General features: G+C 44.7%; 1 protein-coding gene across 7 annotated transcripts in view; it reads right to left on the bottom strand.

Moving 5' to 3' along the window:
• Nucleotides 1-22,137, bottom strand: part of Hipk2 (homeodomain interacting protein kinase 2) — a 200,724-nt gene that overhangs the window by 42,404 nt on the left and 136,183 nt on the right. For 4 of the 7 annotated variants that reach the window (XM_057774829.1, XM_057774820.1, XM_057774847.1 and 1 more), the window contains exons 3-9: nucleotides 21,191-21,314; nucleotides 20,680-20,799; nucleotides 18,928-19,014; nucleotides 16,227-16,411; nucleotides 10,600-10,762; nucleotides 4,885-5,092; nucleotides 3,892-4,013 (exon numbers count right to left, since the gene is read on the bottom strand). In XM_057774829.1, the coding sequence (XP_057630812.1) occupies nucleotides 3,892-4,013; nucleotides 4,885-5,092; nucleotides 10,600-10,762; nucleotides 16,227-16,411; nucleotides 18,928-19,014; nucleotides 20,680-20,799; nucleotides 21,191-21,314 (1,009 nt within the window). The remainder of the gene's footprint in view (nucleotides 1-3,891; nucleotides 4,014-4,884; nucleotides 5,093-10,599; nucleotides 10,763-16,226; nucleotides 16,412-18,927; nucleotides 19,015-20,679; nucleotides 20,800-21,190; nucleotides 21,315-22,137) is intronic. The other 3 variants (XM_057774855.1, XM_057774873.1, XM_057774864.1) reach the window with 1 other exon arrangement.

The following is a 22,137-nucleotide window of genomic DNA, read 5'->3' as shown; positions in this document are numbered from 1 at the left end:
AGACAATGGCCGCAAAGACTGGCTGTTGAAAATGCTACCAGCGGAGGTTTAGAGTGAGAAGCACTGGGTTTCAATAGAGTGGATAGTTTATAAAGAAGTCACCTGTCCTCAGGGAAATACAGGGACCTTGGCCATATAACTCAATTGGCCAAAATACAAAAACCTCCTCATGGAAAGTGGAGTCTAGAAGGATCTGTCATTACTAATTTCTGACTTGCTCTTGTTGGTGAGAAGGAGTTCTGGATCCTGCTCGTTGAAGAAACGACTGAGTATAATGTGACCTCAGGCAGCTGTACCACCGTCTTTCCACTTTGACCCGCTCCCTCACAGTTTCTCTTGTAGCCAGCATGCTGACTATGGCTCTAATCTTGGGAGGGGAGGCCACAGACCTTTCAGGAAGTGTCAAGAGTTCCTTAATAAAGGGTATCTGTAAAGGTCACTCCTGTGTTGCTAGCTCTGCATGTTTTAAATAAGAAATGTGTCTTCGAAGTCTTTGCATGCGTAGACACACAGGTCTCCTACATCCGTGTTAGCAGGCATGTGCTGTCCCAGTCTACAAACCTGTTGAGCCAACAGATCCCTGGGTGAGGAATACTCAACTTGCTTCTAATAGTCCCTTTTTATAAACACTATTAAAGTATCATATAACAATTAAAATGCTATACACATATATTTTTTGCTGTTGTCCACTTTTCCAATCACAGATTTAGGTTAAACCAATGTGAAGGTTTACAACACTAGAGACTCTTTCCAAGAACGCAGCGGGCAGGACTCTTCCCCACTCTGATTAAAGGACTGGGACGAATTCAGAAATGCTGAGCCTCTTGGTTCTACTCCACTGAACGATGAGGAATGCCCCTGTTAGCTAGCAAGCCATGCTTATTTCTAACAGAGCTCACTACTAGCGTATTTGGATTCAGTGTGCAAATACAAAAAAGGGTCTGCAATTACTTTGGAAAGTATACAGGGAAATCTACAGATTCTTGGCTCACTGGGAGGCTGGTTTGGACTTCTGATACTCAAATAAAGGGTGAGCAAATGTCTTGGCCTGAACTGATCTTTATGTAGCTCTTCTTTGATTTATAGTGGCCTTTCTTGAACTCCTCACCAAAGAACTATGAAACAACAACAATAAAGGAAATTAAAAGGACTGTAAAGAGGAAGGGACAAGCCCATTTTAAACACTCGTTCTCTGTTAACAACCTTTCGACAAGGCATGTACAGCTTTGTGTGTCACCAATCGATGGTGTTGGCTGTCACTTAAGCAGTGTTAGTTTAGGTTAAGAATAAAGAGATGCAAAGATGGTTAGTACCAATCTTAACCATTCCAGAACACAGAAGAGGTGGCGATATCCAAGTTTGTAGGGGACTGGATGTAGCCACTGGGAACTCAAATTAGATAAGGGTTCCCTAAGAAAGGGAAACCATGTGTCATTTCTCATTCATGAACACTGATGCAAAAATACTAATCACAGTAGTTGCAAACAGCTCAAAAAGCATGTCATCATATCAAGCACAACATGATCAGAGTTTATCTCATAAATATAAGGGTAATTTAACATTATAAAATCTATTAATATAACTTGCTACATAAACAGATTAGGGAACAAAGTTATATAGTTATCCAAATAGATGAGAAAGTATATTTGACATATACAAAATTTATTTAAAAATTGACCTGTCTCAGAAAAAAAACAAAAAAATTAAAACATGACAAACTATCTCCATTAAATAATTAGAAGAAATACAATGCCTAATGGGAAATAGCTACAACAATTTCCCTGATTTCACCTGTTATTAAACATGATTTGGACTGCTCCATTCAGCCCAGGATATTTGAACAATAGGAAAAAGTGCAAGGATTGAAGAGCAAGAAACAAAACTATTAGCTGGGTGGTGGTGGCACACGCTTTTAATCCCAGCCCTCGGGAGGCAGAGGCAGGCGGATCTCTGGGAGTTCGAGGCCAGCCTGGTCTACAAGAGCTAGTTCCAGGACAGGAACCAAAAGCTACGGAGAAACCCTGTCTTGAAAATCAAAAAAAAAAAAAAAAAGAAAGAAAGAAAGAAAAAGAAACAAAACTATTATCTGCAACCAAAAAGAATTCATAAAAACAGAAGGCTAGCTTGATGACCCAAATCAGTTCTATTCCTATATAGATCGAAAGCAAATGAGTACAAGTATAACTAATAAAATCAATAGTAACAAAAACTGTAAAATATTTATTATTTATTTTTATGTATATGACTGTTTTGCCTGCATGCATTTCTGTGCACTATTTGTGTATCTTGTGCCTGCAGAAGGCATAAGAGGGAGTCACAAGATCCCCTAGAACTAGAGTTATAGAGGGTTGTGAGCCACCATGTGGGTGCCGGTATTTGAGCCCAGGGCCCCTGGAGGAGCAGCCAGTGCTCTAACTGCTGAGCTATCTTTCTTACCTGACAGTTAGTTGTTTGTTGTTGTTGTTTTGTTACCAACATTTTTTTTTTTAAAGGATTTTCGAGACAGGGTTTCTCCATAGCTTTTTGGTTCCTGTCCTGGAACTAGCTCTTGTAGACCAGGCTGGCCTCGAACTCACAGAGATCCGCCTGCCTCTGCCTCCCGAGTGCTGGGATTAAAGGCGTGCGCCACCACCGCCCGGCTTGTTACCAACATTCTTATGGAGAAATGATGGTGACGTGGGTATGGAGAAGAAAAGAACCAGAATACCTAAGAAAAATCTGAAGAACCTAGAAAAGACCAGGGCATTCCCTACCAGATATCAAGACACAGATGTTATGGTGAAGACTGGATGTTTAGAGGCCAATGGACTACAAGAGAGCCAAGAACAGACCTATGCAATCGACTATCTATAAACTATTTTCTACACAGAAATCACTTCTATAAACAAACTGTTTGGGAAGCTACCTTATTTAAAAGTAAAGTTGATACTAACAGGTCAAGGCATCCTAGATAGGAAGTGGTCTAAGACAGTAGGAAAATATGGATATTTGTGTCATGTCTAGAGTGTGTCCTGGTTCTGATGCCTTGCTGTTGTGTAATGCTTTTGTTCTGAGACAGGGTCTCACTGTGTAGTGTAGGATTGCCTAGACTCACTAGGTAGTCTAGCATGGCCTTGAACTCACAATTCTCCTGCCTCAGCCAGCGGAGTACTGGTAGGGCAGACATGTGCCACCCTGCCTGCTGCTGTATGGCTCTGAGAAAATCCCTGTTTCAGTTTCCTTACAGTCCCAAGTAGAGATAGGTATCTTTCTGTATTGTGGGATTAAAGAAAGTAACTGTAAAGTGCGTGGCATTAAAAACAGTACAACTGTATCAGAGTCTGAGTGTCTTCCAGGACTGTCTTCTGGTATTGCACCAGCGCTGTTACCATAAACTCGTTACACACTTCCCATCATTTCTCATCTTTGTGATCTCATTCCACAGTTAGAACACCTTTACGGATAGAAAGGAAGGTTCCAGCCCATAACTTCTGCAAGTCGCCTTTTTTTTCAACTCTAAAAATGAAGGGATAATCTCCAGGGCTTTGGCTATAAGAACTACTTCTATTTTACAAGAAAGAAATCGGAGGCAAAGAGATGTTAACTGACTTGCCTTAGGTCACTGAGAATTACTAGCATATTTAGGATTAAAACCCAGGTCTCCTCGATGATTTGCTTTACAAAGGTAAAATACTAATTTCCCTAGACTCTCTGTATCTAAATCTCTTCTTGGAATTGTCACTAGATACTTAGGGAGGTAATTCACTCAGGATCATTTAGAATATTACTGACATATTCCACTGCCTGGGAGCTCCTACCTCATTACCAGGGAGGGAGTCAGTAGAGATACATGTCTTTTGGAAAAGCATTAACATGGACGATGGGAATATGAGCAATACAGAAGAGAATTACCTGAGCAAGCAGACCAGGTTGAATCTGAAGAGGCTGAGCTCCTGGAGCTTGAGTGACGATGGGAACAGCATTTTCCATCCGCACTGAGTAGCCGGCATGCTTGGAGGGAGAGGCCTGCAGGCCTGTTTAGTACATGAATGAGGGACAGGAGGGAGGTGAATGACTGAAGGATGAAGAGACCCCTCCTAGCCATGGAGTTAGCGTTACTGCTCAGCTATGGGATACTTTCCTTTTAGCTGCTAACGTAAAGTAGTTCCCCACTCCCCACAAACACACCTCTCCAAAGTTAAATTATGTGAGGTCCCAAACGGGACAGATAAGACGATAAGCCACAAGAGGAAAGCAATGGCTGAGTGTCACAGCAAAGGGTATGGGGACAGCGGCGGGCTCTCTCTGGACTGTACAGATGGAACCCGAGCACCGGTGTACATGCTCACATGGGTGCTTTGCAGAACTCTGCCCTTGAGCTTTCCGTGTGAAGTATGATGAGGTACACAGTCATCTCTAACTGCTTAACGTCCACAGGAAAAGAGCTCTGGGATCGAGGCCAAAGGGGAGGAGGCCCAGGGAGGCACTTTTCAGACAAATTTCTATTCTCCACATGAAGTGGGCCTATGCTGGCTGTCAGAGACTGGCAATTTTCTACAGATAGCATTCAGAGAGCATTTCACGCAAGGAAAACTGGAGCTGACGTCAGTTTAACAATGGAACCAGACAACGCGCCTCTTCACAGCATAACAATGGAACCAGACAACGCGCCTCTTCACGGGCCGCTGGCGAGCCCACAGCTTCTGGCAGGTGCTGAGAACAACAACAAATGGACTTGGTGCTAGAGCTCAAGGCGCACTGTTTCTCGACTGGCGGCACTAGGAGAGCAGCCTCCGCCGTCAGTGATACTAGCATTCCTATGAACGGAAGCAAGAGGGCTTTCTCCCTGACAGTGGGCATTCCAGGAAGCAGGAGGTGGTCCTGCAAGAACTAGGTCGGCCTTACCTTGGAAGCCAGGGGGACACACGATGAGAGCTTGCTGGAAGGGGTCTGGCCGGGCACAAATCTGGGCTGTTCCCGTCTGCAGGGGCATGCTCCGCTGGGCCACTGCGGCCATGGATGCCGCTGAGGGCTGGTAGAGTGTAGATTGGTAGTTTAGTATGGAGACTTCGGGATTGGCTAAGGAAAGAGTGGCACTGGTGGAGGTGGGAGCCTAAAGGAATGATGGGGATTAAACAAAAATAAACAAAAATAAAAAATGAGGGAGGTGGTAGGTTGGGAGACACAAATCTAAATCAAATAAATGAAATTAAAGGAGAGCTAACATAAATCAAGAGCAAAAAAGCAAAAAGAAGGGCAGGACTCCAACTGAATGCCTCAGAGGAAGGCAGGCACCTGCATTCTCACATTTGTGAGACCCACACAGCTCACTACTGAAAAGCTAACTTAGTCTAGAAAACTTTTGCTTGAGGGTCTGGGGATGTAGGTCAGTTAGTAGAGTGCTAGTCTAGCATGTATGAAACCCTGGTTCAATGCCTGGCACTACATAAAAACAGCAATGGCAATCTTCTATCTATTTTGCAATCTCAAGAGGCTGAGGCAGAAGGATCAGAAGCTTAAGGTTATCTTAATATTACGGTACTGACTTTGAGGCTAGCCTGGGCTATATGAGCTCCTAATCACTCCTCCCCACCAGGGGAAAAAATAAACAATAAAAACATAAAAACATTGTTTAATTAAAGTCTGCTTCATCCCAGAAGGCCAGGTTTGGGTTGAGAGCCTTTGTGTTCCTTGGATTCTACAGTGGAATATGATATGGGGAGGGTGGGAAAAGCTGAGCTTGTCTTTCTTCTCCTTGTCCCAGCGAGGCTCCACCTTTGCTCATCCTCTCCTCCCCTTGGATCCAGGTAGTCTATACTTGGGAGGACAAACAGGGTCCTGGATAAACAGGTCTCAGGACAGAAGCCCACACACCAGAAGGGAAGCCCAGGCAGAGTCCTGGAAGGAGATTCTTGCTCGTATCTAAAGACAGTTCTGCCTGCAGCTACCCTTGGCCTGCTGTAGGACACAGCGACTGTAGAAGCAGCATATGGCAAACATCTGGATCTATCTTTGGAAACAGAACTTCCAACAGAAACAAAGCTGTAGAAGGAAAGCAAACTCTCTGTTGGGAATGCTTATATTCTCTCCTTAGCAAAGAGAGGCAGAGGTTAGCAATGGCTTCAGACTGAACATGGTCTAGGAACTGTGCTGTAGAAGCGAGGTTCTCAACCTGTGAGTCACGATCCCTTTGGGGGTCACATATCAGATAGCCTGCATATCAGACATTTATATCACAATTCCTAACACTAGCAAAGTTACAGTTATGAAGTAACAACAAAATAATTTTATGGTTGGGAGTTCCTGTTACAACATGAGGAACTGTATTAAAGGGTCAAAGCATTAGGAAGGTTGAGAACCACTGCTCTAGAGATTGTAAGAGCTATGGGATAAGGAGGAGGTGGACTGTGAGTAAATACTGGACACACATGTAAAGAGAATTTCAAGAGAAGGTCAAATTTCATAAAAAGGTCAAAGTCTTGTTTTCCTTTTTTTATTTTGTGGTGCTGGGGAAATCAAACAAACCCGGAGCCCTGACTGCTCTAGGCAAGTCTACTACTGAGCTACATCTTTAGCCCTGCACAATTTGTTATACTTAAATTTTTGTGCTGAATTTTACTACAAGATAATGAATTTATTTGAAAATGATTACAAACTCATATGATACACTTAAATAGATCTTGAGCTGCGTATTTTAACTGTGTATGCAGGTTCAGCATTCCACGCCATGCCTCCTGGAAGTATGGGGGGGGACGACACATGTGCACACGTAGGAGCCAGTGTCTATGTACTGACGAGATAACACTCATCTCCAGTCTTCCCCACACCATTATTTTCCCTGGCTGCTCAGGCCCTGAAGGTCCCCTGCTTGAGGCCACGGCACTAATGTCTTCCCATTTAACTGCATTGTCCCAGCATCCAATCAGTCACTGTTCTGAAGCCTCTGCTTTCCAAATATCCCTAGGGCCACTGGCTTTGCTCATTTGTTCTCCGGTGCCCACCTCGGACCTTTAAGTGCCTGATTAGTGACAGCTTGCCCTTTACTTCTCTTTTAATTCTTGGGCACAGGATCATTCTCTCTCTTTTAATTTTAAAAACTGTATGGGTGTATTGCCTATATTATATGTCTGTGTACCATGTATGTGCATAGTGCCCACAGAGCCAGAAAAGGGCACTGTGGGTCCTGAAACTGGAGTTACAGATGATTATGAGACACAGTGTAGGTCTAGGAATTGAACTCAAGTATTCTGAAAGAGGCCATCTCTCTAGCCTTGGATCATTCTCTCTTAAAGACCACTTTGCACATCAGCACCCTGTTCTGCACTTACGCATTTGCTCATAAATTCTAGCAGTGGCCTCATGAATGTGGTGTACACATCTTGGCTCAGTACTTTTTCCTTTCTATAGACCCTCAGTTATCTTCCTTGATAAATGTCATCTACCCTTTTCTTTGGGACAGATTAATCTACTTGCTGTTTTCTTAGCTTTCTACGAGCATAGGCTATTCATCTCATAGGAATCCTCTGAAAAAACTCAGAGAGAACTCTTAGCCTTTGTGCTTTAGGGTCAGCCTGGGTATGAGGGCTCCAAACTGGAGCCTTCCCCGATGGTACATGTGTACAGAGATCTGTGGTTGTGTGGCTCAACTTCCGCCACAATGTGCTGGGCAGTGTAGTCAGCATCCTGACTGATGCCTGCGTGGGATAAGGGCCTGGGCTCTATTCTCTATTTGTGGTCCTCTGCTTGCCTGCCTTACATGGCCGTCATGTGTGTAGCCTGGATCTGGATCTCTTTTAGCTCAAATTTCACCATGGAGACCATGAGCTCCTCAAGAGAAATCTACAAAGATGATGAGCTCTTTGTAGATTCAAGGAAAGAAAAGTAAAATGCAGATCCTGACATGATCACCAGTCCCCAGTGTGAGCAGCAGCAGCTGACAGTTTCCCTCAGTCTCCAATGCTGCTACGGATCAGCTGGTGGAAGTGTGTGTGAAGGTGAGAGAGACTTTTACTCTGTCCTCCGAGGTTCTGACAAAGCGATCGCACTGTCTCTGAGAGGCAGAGAGGACTGCTGAGAGCTATCCTGGCTAACAAAGACAAATGAGAAGACAAAGCAAGTTCACTGGCAACTTATGTTGCAAAGATGGGCCAAGTGATTCTAGATGTTTAAACATCTTACAGTTTGACATCTGTAAGACCAGGATGTGAGTCTAACCTATACGCCCAGTTGAAATTCTTGGGAGAAGGATATGCCCTAAAATGAGATACCTCGGAAAAGTTAGTAAAGTGGCTGAGCCTATGGATTAAGCCAAGAACACCCAGGGGAGGTCTTTCCCTTCAATATGTTACTAACAGTTTTGTTTTATGGTTTTTTGAGACAGGGTTTCTCTGTATATCCCTAGCTGTCCTGGAACTTGCTCTGTAGACCAGGCTGGCCTCAAACTCAGAGATCTGCCAGGTTTCTGCATCACCACCTGGCTACTAACAGTTTTTCAACGTACATAAAAATTATGGCATACTGAGCACTTGGAAAAGATCCTATATATCTGCTGGATATATGTTAAGAGCAACACAGAACTAGTTCCATGTCCTTTCACTAAAACAGAACTGTAGGTGTATTTTCTTGCTTCTAAACTTCTGAATGTTTAGAATGAGTAGAAAAACTCCAAGGAGCTCAGAGAAGGAACACAGCACTGGGTCACTAACGAAGAAAAGAAGTCTTGTTGGATTTAGAGAGCGATACCATCTAGAAAAGTATCTGGGAACCTCCACAGGATTCATCAGAGCATGTGCTTCAAGAGTGCAGACCCTGATACAGACTGCTGGTGTCAAAGGCCAAACCTATCTCATATGTACCAGCAGGCAGCCTTAGGAAGAGGACTAATTGCCTTGTGCCTCCGTTTCTGCCTCTAAACTGTCAATGATAATACCTACTCCACATGAATGCTGGGAAGACTGAATGATGCCATGCTGAAGAAAGTCTACACAATAAATGTTTACCGTCAGTAACGTTATCAGGGGAGGGAAAGCATGCCTTAGAGCTTAAATCTGGGTTATAATGGGAAGAACTTGCTTTTCTGATGTTTAATTAGGCCCCAACAATTCAAAGCTCAGGAGATGGAGAGTTTGTTCTCAGGATCATGCTTTTGTAGGGCAGCATTTCATTTCCCCAGTGCTCCAGCCACCACCATTACACTAAGTTAACGGCCTTTTCTACTTTTGTCCAACCTGGCCAGCTTTGCGGGTCTCAGTGCCATGGAGAACAGAGGTGTTCTTATTAGGACCTGCCTTTGTGTTTTTCAGTTTTGGTGATATTCTTTGGAATGGGTATGGGTTGTCCTAGCACAGGAAACATGGAGGTGACTTTTTCTGATATGGTCAGGGATCTCCAGTCTGAAGCCTATGAATATATCCACGGAAAGGCTGGTGGGGCAGGGGGATTCACATGACCCCTGACACATGATCAGAGGAGTTCCCTTTCCCATGAGCCTTCTTAAATCCTTTGATAATGGGAGGAAGAGACAGATGGGGACAGAGGATTTGAGGTTAGGGAGTTAGAATCAAGAGTCTACTAAGGAGACTTATGGGAAAAGCAAGCCTCAGGGTAATGAAGAAAACCTCAGTGACCGCCGGTTGAGAAGCCCTAGATGCAAAAAAGCCTTAACCTCAAGGCTGGCAGGAAAATGAGCTCTTCACTCTACAGACAGCATCAAAAACACTGACGGCCTCCAGGGGGCAACAGATTCCAGACGGCACTGAGTCTGAGCAGAGGAAGCACTAGAAACTGGAAGTCAAGTTAAGAGGAACAGCATGGTGAAAGGGAACAGTGCTGATCAGGGGTCAGGGACTCATCAGTGACAGGACCTGCCAACTAAAAGTAGACACACGGGTGGCAGCATTCACACATTAGCTTTACGTATTTATTCCTCTTCTCTGAAGGTGTGTGTATGTGCTTGTGCACAAGAGACAACACACAGGAACACCATCATCATTACAGGTTGATACTAAGACTGAAACGTCTGAGAATACTTCTTTGGGGAACTCATGAGATTGGAAGATGGGAGTAACAGTTCAAGTCTCGGATTCTGGAGGCGGGTGAATTAGGGTGGGGAGATTTTTCATTTGGTACCTATTTCCTGAGCCTCTTCTGTATTTCAAACATTCTGTGTTGCTGAGTCTTCCAACCTGCAGAAGGTCAGGGATCTGCGTGAAGGAAACCTCAACTTCCTGTATCCCTTGGGTAATGCTAGGATTCTGGTGACAGACTCAAGAGCTGGCTTTTCTATGGCTTAGAGAATGGACAGGTTTTACTGCTGCTGAATAAAGACCATATGGACACAGGGGTGCGGGGAGGGACTCATGTTGGTGCTAGAACTTTTTAGTAGGCTCCATTTCCACCTCAGCTCAGAGGAAAACGGGAAGAGGTACCATCTCAGGAAGCAGGAGTCAGAACAGAGAGCCCCGTGACCTCTTAAAAAAATTAACCAAGGAAGTAAGTACTTCAGCTTACAGACCTTAAAGGATAACACTAGGAAAACTGCCCAGGTCTGGCAGGGAAAACCTGAGTCCTGATGCCCCCAGTGACAGCCATGCCCACCTTCCCCTGGTGTCTTCCACTCACCTGGTTGTGGACAGTGGTCAGCTGGTTGTTAAAGGTCATGGTCAAGTTGGTAGATGTGCTGGGAGCCACGTGCGTGATGAAAGGTGTTTTGCTCTGGTTCACTGTGTCATACATATTCACCCGGCGCTTGCAAATCTCCATGTTTTGGAAACAAGATTTGACACTGTTTATGCAAAAGGTAGAGGCATAGACACGGGACAAGAAAGAGGGTGAGATGGGGTAAATTGGGGGAAAGGAGAGAAAACAGTGAGAAAAGAAGAGAATGGTTAATCCAGCGAAACAAAGCAACGCTGTAGCTTTCTTTGGCTTCAAAATCCTGGCCTTCTCAGTGTCTGCCCATGGAACTGCAAGCACTGTGTGAGAGAAGTCCCCACTGTCTTGCAGGTTCCCCACATCACAGACATGCTGCACTTTATCTTCCTCCGTTACTTTTCCACCTCCAACTGCACTGCTCATCCTCAGTGTTGTTCTCACTCAACAAGATGACTCTCCAACCAAGGATATCAAGGAGCTGCTACAACCTACTTCCACTTCCTTAGAGCCAACTTGTCTACCCCCAAACCCCCCCCATTCTAGCGACCCTGGGCTACTAGTGCCATCTAGAGGTCAGCCAAGTAATTTTTCCCACCCAGAGTCATGAATTTAGGCAGCTGGTTGGCTTCCCTGTAACCTGCCAAGCAATGAAAATAATGATTACTAATTTTCACTGCGAGCAGTGGTATGTATTGCAATCTCCATTTCAGTCTTACACCACCCACAAGACAGAATTATGATCATTGTCTCAATTTAATAAGTAAAGCCATATGTTTAGGACAGATAATTTGCCTGAAAGAGAATTACTAACTAGCAATTCACTCCTACCCCCACCTCTCCCTCACATACACATTCCTAACTTCCTTCATCTTTCCTTTCGTCTGTGTGTGTGATTCTTGTCTAGTTTCATGAAGTAGAACTCTTTCCCCCTTTTCTTCCTTCATTGTCTTGGTGAATCAAAACCAAACCCCAACTACAAAGTATTAAAGCAGTGTAGGCACAAGGGTAAAGGCCGCTGGTGGCCTTGGCCCTTCTGGCTCCTGAACACCCACCGTGTCCTGCTCCATACTTTGCTCCTAACACACTGCCTCTTCTGTTAGCTTCACTTTCCTCAAGTGCTAATGCTCAAGATAAAGCCGCATTTAGTCTACAATTTAAGATGTTGATTGCAATAACTGAATATAAACTGCAGGTCTGTTCTATTTTGGACTAAACAGGTATTTGTAGGCTATCCCAGAATAGCTTTTTAAGAAAGATACCTCCCAAATTTCAGAAACTGAACATGCACATGACCTAGAGATTGCTACTTCTTTCTAAGTTAATGACTATCACACTGGCTGCTTGATACACAATGCATAGTAAACAAACAAACCGAAGGTCCTAGAGAGAAGAGAAACCATATTCACTGGTAAACAACACCATGCCCACCACAGCTCCTGGTGAGCACCTCGAGCACTGCTGAGCGCTTTCATCCTGAGCAAAGACAATAAAATCATGCTGCATGCATTCTTTTTGGAATGTATTTAAAGCACTCAGTGATTCTGTGATGGCTCAATGCTTAGTCTCCAGACTAGAGTTTCCTCACTGCAGTGGGTTGAGCTTGGCTGTCAGGATGAGACAAGTATAGTTTATACGAAGACCGGCTTTAACATGTGTGCACTAGAACCTGGCCCTAGAGAAATGAGTGCTTTCGCTTTCACCTGCAAAACCTTATGTTAGAGCAGCTTAGGCCCAGTCCCAAGGGTCCACACCTGCAAGCTTGTTCTTCAAGGTCTTCTAAGAACCCACAAAGAGTCAACCCACTCTCACATAGGCCCAGGGATGGCCTGTCTTTCTTTTTTAGGCTGACCTTCCAAGTTCTATATTGTCACGGCTCCTTAGTGAAACTCTATAGATACTTCCTTACTGAACACAAAGAATAGGGACCTGCTCATCTAACCCCCAAGTTTTTTGGGGTGACTGTTTCACTGGCTTAAGATGGCCAATAGGAACTCTCTGAAGCCTCCGCCTCCCTAGTCCCCCACTTCACTGTTTCTCCATCATTCAGCTTTACTCCTAAAGATAGAACGCTAGCTTTGTGGGATAGACTGAGACTTCCTTAACTGCCTCCTGCTATTGAGAAATGGCACAGATGTTATAATTTGGAAGGGCTGGGTGCAGGGTCCTTCTTTACACTGGAACGTGGCTGTTCCAAGCATGCCCTGAATTAGAGATATCGTCTGGGTCTGGCAGTGCAAGTTGACTTCCTTCACTGACTGCTATGGAAAAGAACTGACATAGAAGACACACTTCAGGAGGCTGCAGCCCACTTGTCAGGCTAGGAAAGGTTGGGTCCAGCCTGGAGACTCAGTCCACTCTAATTTTGGTCATAGCACTGTTGACTATGGTCTGAGAACATCTATCTCCAGGCTCTTCTCTCAGCAGTCCTCGGGACTTGTGGGAACCACCGCTTTCGGGAGCACACTACTTTCCCAGAAGAAATGCAAGGATGGGAACCTATGCTTTCATGCCCCGGGCACCTCTGGGTTCAGGCTGAGGTGATAGAATCCATTCCCATCCACAAAAGACCTCCTTCCTCTCTTTCTCATTCACAGAGAACTTAGCCACCAGTGTGGTCTCCACTCCGACCTATTTTCTGACCACCCAGGAATACTTCAGTGGCTACACAGATGACCTGTCAAACACTTACACTTCCTGCCTCAGGACCTTGTTTTCAACCTCACCACTCCTTCTTTGGGCCCTCAGACTGAACTATTAAGTCTCAAGAGCAAGCATCCTGTTTCCTTGACCTCATTCTCCACCCATCTGCTGCAGTTAACTATAACTATTATCAGAACTATCTTTAGAGTTGACCAGAGGGCACAATTCATTGGAATCTAATGAATTTCCTTCCCCTCAGGTGAACCTTCAACAGCTTCCATTTGGGATTATAATTACTGTATCACCAGCATCATCAACTTCCTCATCCGTTTGTCTTTTTCTCTTAACAGCCTGGCAGCAGCTCAACTGGACAAACTCAACTGTTTCCTCTACACCTTTGAGTAGGACGATCACTTATAACATCAGTTCATGCTCAGACTCAAATGCTCAAAGCTCTTCCTACCTCCTTTCCTCTTCCTCAGCCTTCCAAGTGCTGAAATTACAGATGTATTCCACCACACCCAGCTTCCTCCTATATTTATTTCTCTGGTTAGTTTGCTGTCACCTTCTGCTCCAGTTACCTGGACCAACTCACTCCGTTTCTTTCCTCTCTCCCTTCCCCTCTTTCATAATTTCTTTCTTTCTTAACATTCTATTTTGCATATGTATGTATGAGCATGTGTATGTTTGTATATGTGTGTGCACACACGCATGTACGTGTGTGTATATATGAAGGCCAGACGTTGACACAGTATCTTCTTTTTTTAATTCTTAAAAATATTTATTTACATTTATTTATATGTATATGTGTGTGTGCATGCATGAATTTATGTGCATTGTGTGTGCCCGAAGAGGCCACAGGGCATTGGATCCCCTGGAGCTGGAGTTACAGATCATTGTAGATCTGATGTGGATTCTGGGAGCTCAGCCCAGGTCCTCTGCAAGAGAAGTAAGTGCTCTTAATTGTTGAACCACCTCTCTAGCCCCCAAGTGTCTTTTTTTTAAATTAAAATTTTTTATGCGTATAGGTGTTTTGCTATGTGTTTGTCTGTGCACTATATGTTGTCTGGTGCATGGGGAAGCCAGAAGCAAGCACTGGATCTCTTGAGACAAAAGTTATAGACAGTTATGAGTTACCATGTGGGTGCAGGGACTTGAACCCAGGTTGTCTAAAAAGCAGAAGGGCTCTTAACTACTGCGCCACCTCTCTAGCTCCCCAAATGCCTTTTTTGACTACTCTTCAAGTAGTCTAGCTAATCAGCTTGCCCCGGGGATCCTCTATCTTCACCTCTTGAGCTCTGGGATTATATGTAGATGGCCTGGTTCCCAACCCCAGTGCTCACATTTGTGTGGCTAATGCTTTATCCCGAGCCACCGCTTCAGCCACAATCATCGCAACGTTCTCCAATGGTAAAGACTTCACTCATCTTGTCCTTAACAGGTGGCCTCATCATCTATTTCAGAGACAAAAGCTGTCTGACAGGAACTCCCTCAACTTTCCTCTGCTATCCAGTGAACCTTGCAGACACCCACACCTTTCTCCTGCCATCTTTTAGTGGCAGGGCCTACCTCTCCCCTCAGCTTAAACACCGGCTCAGAAGAAACTGACCACAAGTTATCTTTTCCCTTGAACCTCTCGCTTGCTACCAGGCTCTTCCCATTAGTATTTGCTTAAGTTTCCCCACTCTTCAGAAGCTTTCCTCTTGTCCCTCTGGACACTCCTCTGCGTCTTCCCTCCTGTTCCACAGCCTCACTTTCTGTAAGGCTGCCACCTACTTCTCTGCTTGCACTTATCTTCAATCTGCTCAACAAGTTACCAGCACCCTCCCCATTGTAAGATATTACAGACATTATTTTTTTTCTAGATTACTGATATGTTAGCAGTTAGGTCTGTATTCAACACAAATCTAACCAGCCATTCCATCTGCTTCTAAGTCTTTTTTTTTTCGTTTTTCGAGACAGGGTTTCTCTGTGGTTTTTTGGAGCCTGTCCTGGAACTAGCTCTTGTAGACCAGGCTGGTCTCGAACTCACAGAGATCCGCCTGCCTCTGCCTCCCGAGTGCTGGGATTAAAGGCGTGCGCCACCACCGCCCGGCTGCTTCTAAGTCTTTTAATGAGTTGCACTGTGCTTTTTTTTTCTTTTTTTTTTTTTTTTTTTTTTTTTTTTTTTTTTTTTTTTGGTTTTCGAGACAGGGTTTCTCTGTAGCTTTGGAGCCTGTCCTGGAATGCACTGTGCTTTTGATAAAAGACAAAATCCTCCTTTGACATGGCTTTCTCAAGCTTACTTCCGTGGCCTCGGCATGTCACCCAGGGTTCCTATGCCCAGTGTTTAGTCATGCTGGAGAGTTCACGAAGGCAATGCCCTGACTGCTACATCCATCTTCTTTCTTGCCCTTCAGAGGTTACACTTGTGGGTCTTCTGGCCTGCTGAGTCAGCTCCTTGTTACACTGCCTCATCGCACCTCCTTCCTTCCTTGGTAACAGCCACTGTTTTATACCTTCTTCTCTGAAGACCATACTTAGTGTACCCCAGCACCTGCTAACAACCCATAGCAAGCAAGGAAATGGACAAATCCAAACAGACTAGACCAGGTCACTCCAGGACAGCTTTGGGACTAACTTTGGTGCTGATGCTAGATTGCTTCAGGGCACTGTTGTTCCGTGCACTTCTTCCCTTGTGCACTGATATCCAAGTTCATCTGGTCCCAAGGTCTCCCATTCCCTCCTTTTCTACAACTGCAATCTTAGGCCCAATATAGCCCCTATAAGTTTTCTAAAGTGCTTTCTGGGTACGCGGACCCCCAGCTTTGCTTATGTGATGGATCACAATTGCTTTCAACTGCAACTGTACTGCACTGCAGCAGCAGAAACCAGAGGGCCAGAAAGCCTGAAGTCTTTACTATCTGGGCCTTCAGAGTGCTTCCCCGGTACAAAGGACCAAGCGGGACACTCACTGTGTACTATGGGGAAAGTCGAGCAGGTGTGTCATTGTGACAAAGGGGTGGTTCAGAGTTTCGATGGGAGTGATCCTCTTATCAGCATCTATGGTCAGCATCTTCTTTAATAGGTCAATGAATTCCCGTCGGTCTGCCTTCTCTACCAACATGTCACTCCCTTCCAAATCTGTTGTCATGTTCACCTGGAAGCAAACAGGGACAGGGGTGTAAGAGCCAGAGTACACCCTATAACCTCCTCCGATCTTAAGCCCATCTCAGCTGCCAGAGGGTAGACGGCCCTCAGTGAAAGCCATGGTCTTGTGTGCTGCTACTGTCTGTAGGTCATGGTTTCTTATGCTGTAAGAACAGAATGGCGGAGGCAGTCAGGCACCAGGTAGAGGTGGGGGCAGAAAGATGCTACCATGGTCGATACTTGTAAATATATCCCAGTGATAAGGCACAAAACTGCTCCTGTTTTAACTGGCCAAGAAAAATGCAGCTTTTGTCACACCTTATTAAAAATAACCACAGGATGAAAGGTTCTGGAGTATTTGATTACATAACAAATACTCCTGAACTTTATGTTTAAAAAAGGCTAAGATGAGAAATTTTATGCTATATGTTTTACTACAATCAAATAATGACAAAGAAATACACACACACACACACACACACACCTACCTCAGAATTTCTAAGATATAGCATAGAAGAAGATAGAAAAAAGTTCATCCAACCGTGGAGGGAGAAAGAGCCTGGGTTCCCTCTTCCTTCACCTTCATGAAAAGATTTTAGTTTCTGTGTCCCCTGCGGTCACTTCCGGCCAAGGAGGTGTACCTGGACATAGGACTATTCTCCTAATGCCAGGTCTCTACTAGTATGGCCTTTAAAAGGCTTGCTTCGTGGTGCTTTCTATTTTTTTTTTCAAGAGGGGCTCTGGGAAGCAATTCCAGTTTTTGTAGACCATTTAAGCTACTAATCAACTGACAAGGGTACTTTCCTCAGAAGCAGAGGCTCTGGCTACACTCATCGTTGTTAAGAGGTGTGCTACGGCTTCATTTCTCAGTATTTTAACAGAAAACTCATTCTGGGTTGCTCTGAGTTTGGACTAGTCTCTAACTAAAAATACCCAGTGATCTGGAATTATCTCTGACACAAAGGTAAGAAAAAGCCTCTGCTCGTGAGCTGACAGTGACTGAGTGTAGTGGTCTGAATTGGATTCCCCTAAAAGCTTAAATTCAAGTTCTGATCTGTGGAAGCTATAAATGTGACCCTGTTTGGAAATAGGGTCTTTGCAGATATAATCAAGTTAAGACGAGGCCATATTGGATTAGGATGGTCCTAAATCCAATAACCAGTGCTTTTATAGGAGAAGAGATCTGACACCAAGACCAGAGATGACACAGGGATAAGAGCCCGCGAAGGGTAAGGGTTAGAGTGATGCAGTTGCAGGTAAGGAATTCCAAGGCTGCTAGGAGCCACAAGCAGCCAGGCATATGGGTGGTGTTCTCTAGCGCCTTCAAAAGGACTGTAGTTCTAAGGACACTGACACCACACACTTTCCGCCTCCAGAACTATGAGAGAATACATGGGTGTTGTCTTAAGCCCTCCAATTCACTGTATCTTGTTATAGAGGCCCTATAAACTGACACACTGAACCAAGGGCATCAACTCCAATATAGCAATGGGCTGGACTTCTCAGCTCGGCAGCCTAGCACATGCAGGGCCATGGGTTCAGGCCCTTTTAGCACCACATTAGTAAGGCTGGCCATTACAATGGAGAGATCCTTCCTTTCTAATTTTTTTCCATGTATTTTACATACCAATCACAGTTTCCTCTCCCTCCTCTCCTCCTGTTCCCTTCTAAGCTGCCCATAGCCCATCTACTCCTTCTCCACTCCATTCAGAAAGAGGCAGGCCTCTCATGGGAATCAGCAAAGTAGGGCACATCCAGCCGAAACAGGACCAAACTCTTCCCCCTGCATCAAGGTTGGGCAAGGAAATCCATCATGGGGACTGGGTTCCCAAACACCAGGTCAAGCACCAGGGACAGATCCCACTGCTAGGAACTCCACAAACAGACCAAGCTACACATAAGTAGAGAGCCTAGGTCAGTCCCATGCAGGTCCAGAGTTGGTGAGCTCCTACAAACTCAGGTCAGCAGTCTCTGTGGGCTCCTTTGTCTTGACCTTGACCCCTGCCCCATACCCTTGAGTCCTCCCCGCACCAACCTGGCTTGTACAACCCCTCCTCCCTTTCTTCAGGAGGATTCCTGAGCTCAGTTTTTTACTAACTCTGGCATATATTGTTCAAAAGCAAAGTCAATGAGGTAGGGTAGTGGGGGCTTCTACTCTATCCTGCCGTTGAATAAATCTCACTGCTGGTGGGTTTTTATTGACTGATTGACTGATTTTGGTTTTTTGAGGCAGGGTTTCTCTGTAGCTTTTGGAGCCTGTCCTAGAACTAGATCAGGCTGGCCTCAAACTCACAGAGACCCACCTGCCTCTGCCTCCCGAGTGATGGGATGAAAGGCGTGCGCCACCACCGCCTGGCTATTTTTTTGTTAAGACAGGGTCTTTCTACTTAGCCCTAGCTGTCTTGAACTCACTATGTAGCCTCAGACTCACAGGGACTGAGTTCTGGGAGTAAAGATAGCACCAAACCCTGCCCTGAAGGCGTCTATTTTAAAGTGCTGTACTGCACACACATCCACAGAGCTTACCTGGGCCATATCGTCCAAACAGTTGAAAATGTACTTTCTTGCTTCTTTTGACTTAATCCCCGTCTCAGCTTCATGGTCATCTGGTGTCTATTAGAAAAGGAAAACCTGGTAAGACAGCATCTCTTAGTCACTACATCTCAAGTGCTCGAGCTCCTGCTTCGCCCCAGGGTCTTTTCCTCACCTTGTAGAGAAGGAGACTTGGGCTCCTTTCTCTATCCATCCACACGTCCTTCCTACTCTGATACAGCTACCAAAGATTCTAAAGAGAGCAGGGAAGCAACACCCTCATGCCTCTGCAGCTTTCCGTAAGCTGAGGTAAGATTTCACTGTGGAAGACCAGCGTCCTTTCTGACATGCTTTAAAATTTTATTTTACTTAACACTCCCTTATGCCTACAGCTCCTAGCGGTTTCAAGGCACGTTAACTTACTAAATGCTCTTCATAACCATGACCATTAGGATGACGGCTCTCCCCTTCTACGATATATGGGAACACAAGAATACTTAGCTCCAGGGACCTATCAGAGCCCCTGGCCAACAAGTGGCACCTGTTTGCAGAGCCTGTGCTCTGTGCTGCTCCCCCAAAGACCCCCAATACACTACTAGCTGGGAACCCACTGTGGCGACTTGGCATGGGATTTGGATTCATTCATGGATCTAAGGTAATTTATTCTGGCTGTAGGCCAGCACACTTAAAGCAGCCCAATCCCTAAGAGCAGCTGAACTCAAAGAATGAGTTTCCTGGTAAAACACAGAAGTAGTCATCTCCTACCCCCAACCTGGGCTCTTCTTCTGTCTACAGACTTCTTCCTGGACCTGACCTTGACAACTCACTGCCATAATTATTGAATGTCAGGAGCTCTGTTCATAGCCTAGTGCCTGCTTAACTTCCAAATCCTAACTTTTTGAAAGTATGTATTATCTTTAAACTGTATTAGGATTTGGTTGGATCCTGTCAAAACCAAACCAAACCAAACCCACTAAAATTAAACCTACTGCAAAAAAAATGAACATACAACATACTTAAGGTCTTTCTTACTTTTTCCTTCCCAGGAAAAGTATGTTAATTTTAATTATGAGACACAGGTTAAAGTAAAAGCAAAATATGTTTCCATTAAGGTAAAATCACCAAGAGTTCATGATGTCCAGCAGGGCACTACACAGGCCTGGATGAATCAGATCAGCCCTCATCCTAAGGGCTTGTAACATTTGCATTGCTTAGGCTGCTTTCATTGCCTGGGCAATGTCCACCAGTCTATACTAGGAAATTCCCTCTGTACCCTACAGGGCCCAGCACAAATATTCTTCCTCAACTTGGTCCCTGGCCTAGCTTTTTCTTGGCTCACTTGGATCACTTGTGTTTCTCACATTCTTTCCTCCCAGGAGGAAGATACTCCATTTGGTAGCACAGAGATTGGGGCATTAGTCCTACCCCCCCATGGACAGTGAGCTCCCTAAAGGTGAGGTATGGCAGCTTCATCTACCTAGCACAAATTAGTCACCAGGGATCAAGTCCTATAAATCCAGCAGTCTTTCCAGGGGATACAGCCTGTCAGGCAGCAGGAGGCCAAAGGAACAGGTCTTTCAAACATTCAGATCCAGCCACACCTTGCATTCACAACTATATTCTACATCCCCATCTTGCTGGTCAAATTAAAGCTATCAATTTGAAAATATCAAAAGCTCATTTCTGTCTTTCCTTCTTTCTTCACTAGTGGGCCACCAGAGTGGAATAGAGGGGTGTTTTTCCTACCTTTAGCCTCCATAAAGGATATGGAGAGTCGGTGTCACGGTTGAAAAACCTAGTTGTCTTTGTCCCTGCACTTAATAAATATTCCGCTGGCAAACCCTGTGTTTGTGAAATATACCGAATCTGCAAGAAAAAATGAGAAAGAGGTCGGGGCTTTTCCTGTCACTGTACATATGGTATACTGATGACTCTAGCAGCTTTGAGAAAAAAATGGAATTATTAGTTTTAGAGGAAAAAAAGGAGCAAAGAAACACACACACACATACACACATACACAGGGTGGAGAGATAAGAAAACAAAGGATCAAAGAAACAGACAGACAGACAGACAGACACACACACACACACACACACACACACACACAGAGTGGGGAGATAAGAGGAAGCCAGGCAAGAGAGACAGTAAATCAGCCCATAAGATTATCAGAGGCCAGGGTCTAAGCGAAATGGTAATCTAGGATTGTCTGGATGGAGAATGAAGCCACACAGAGAATTCTTGTGTCACCCAGACCTACCTGATCATACTCGGAAGCTCCTGGATATAACGGCCAGCCCAGGAACAGCTCAGCAATGACACAACCAAGGGACCACATGTCAATAGCCTCACAGAATGGCAAACCAAGGATGATCTCAGGGGCCCTGGAGAGGAACAATGGGAAGAACCATTGGTGCTCTAGCTCTCTCCTGGGAACACCATGACTGCCTCTGTGGGGTCTGTGGTCTTTGAGAGAGGCCTGCATTGCAATGACGTCTCCAACCTTGGCTTTATCATCTAGTTAGAAGAAGACGTAGTTAGCCTAGCAGTGCAGAGTAGGGGCAGGTGGGTGACGCGTGTCTGTGGGCATCACACCATCACACTCTGGCCACAAGCTCATGAACTAATAACAACAGCAGAAGCAGTAGGGAGTTAGTTTTTGTAGCTGAACACCTGGAATTCTTTATAAAGAATGCCTGGTTTTTAAAAAGGAATTCTGAAACAGTCTACTTTCAGGCATACATAAAAATAGCTGCCCCCACTAAAAATAAGGCAGTTAAGGCCAATAACCATTCTTCATGGTCTTTGCTTCAGGCATCTGTATCACAGTTCCTCAAAGGAACACTGCTATTACTTTTCCCACCAGTTTCTAAGTGAAAGTTCTTTAATGTCACAACTGTAGAACCCCATTCATGAATAGACCATCTTGAGAGTCAACCAGAATTCCATTATAAACCCAACAAACAGATCACTTCTGACTGTAGGACCTAATGTCCCTGCAAATGACAGACAAGGTCACATCCTAGAAATTTCAAAGAGGAAAGTGCACATGTATTTGGTATCCAAAACCAGACTACAAAATATACCTTCTTTTAAGTTTTATTAATGTACATGTGTGTGTATTTGTTTGAGGGACAAGAGGACACTAGGTCCCTTGGAGCTGGAGTTAGAGGCAGTTACTCAACATGGATTCTGGGAACCAAACTT

The sequence above is a fragment of the Chionomys nivalis genome, chromosome 1, assembly GCF_950005125.1.
Source record: "Chionomys nivalis chromosome 1, mChiNiv1.1, whole genome shotgun sequence".
Classification (NCBI taxonomy): domain Eukaryota; kingdom Metazoa; phylum Chordata; class Mammalia; order Rodentia; family Cricetidae; genus Chionomys; species Chionomys nivalis.
The sequence above is the reverse complement of the archived record's forward strand: the minus strand, read 5'-3'. Positions and strand labels throughout refer to the sequence as shown.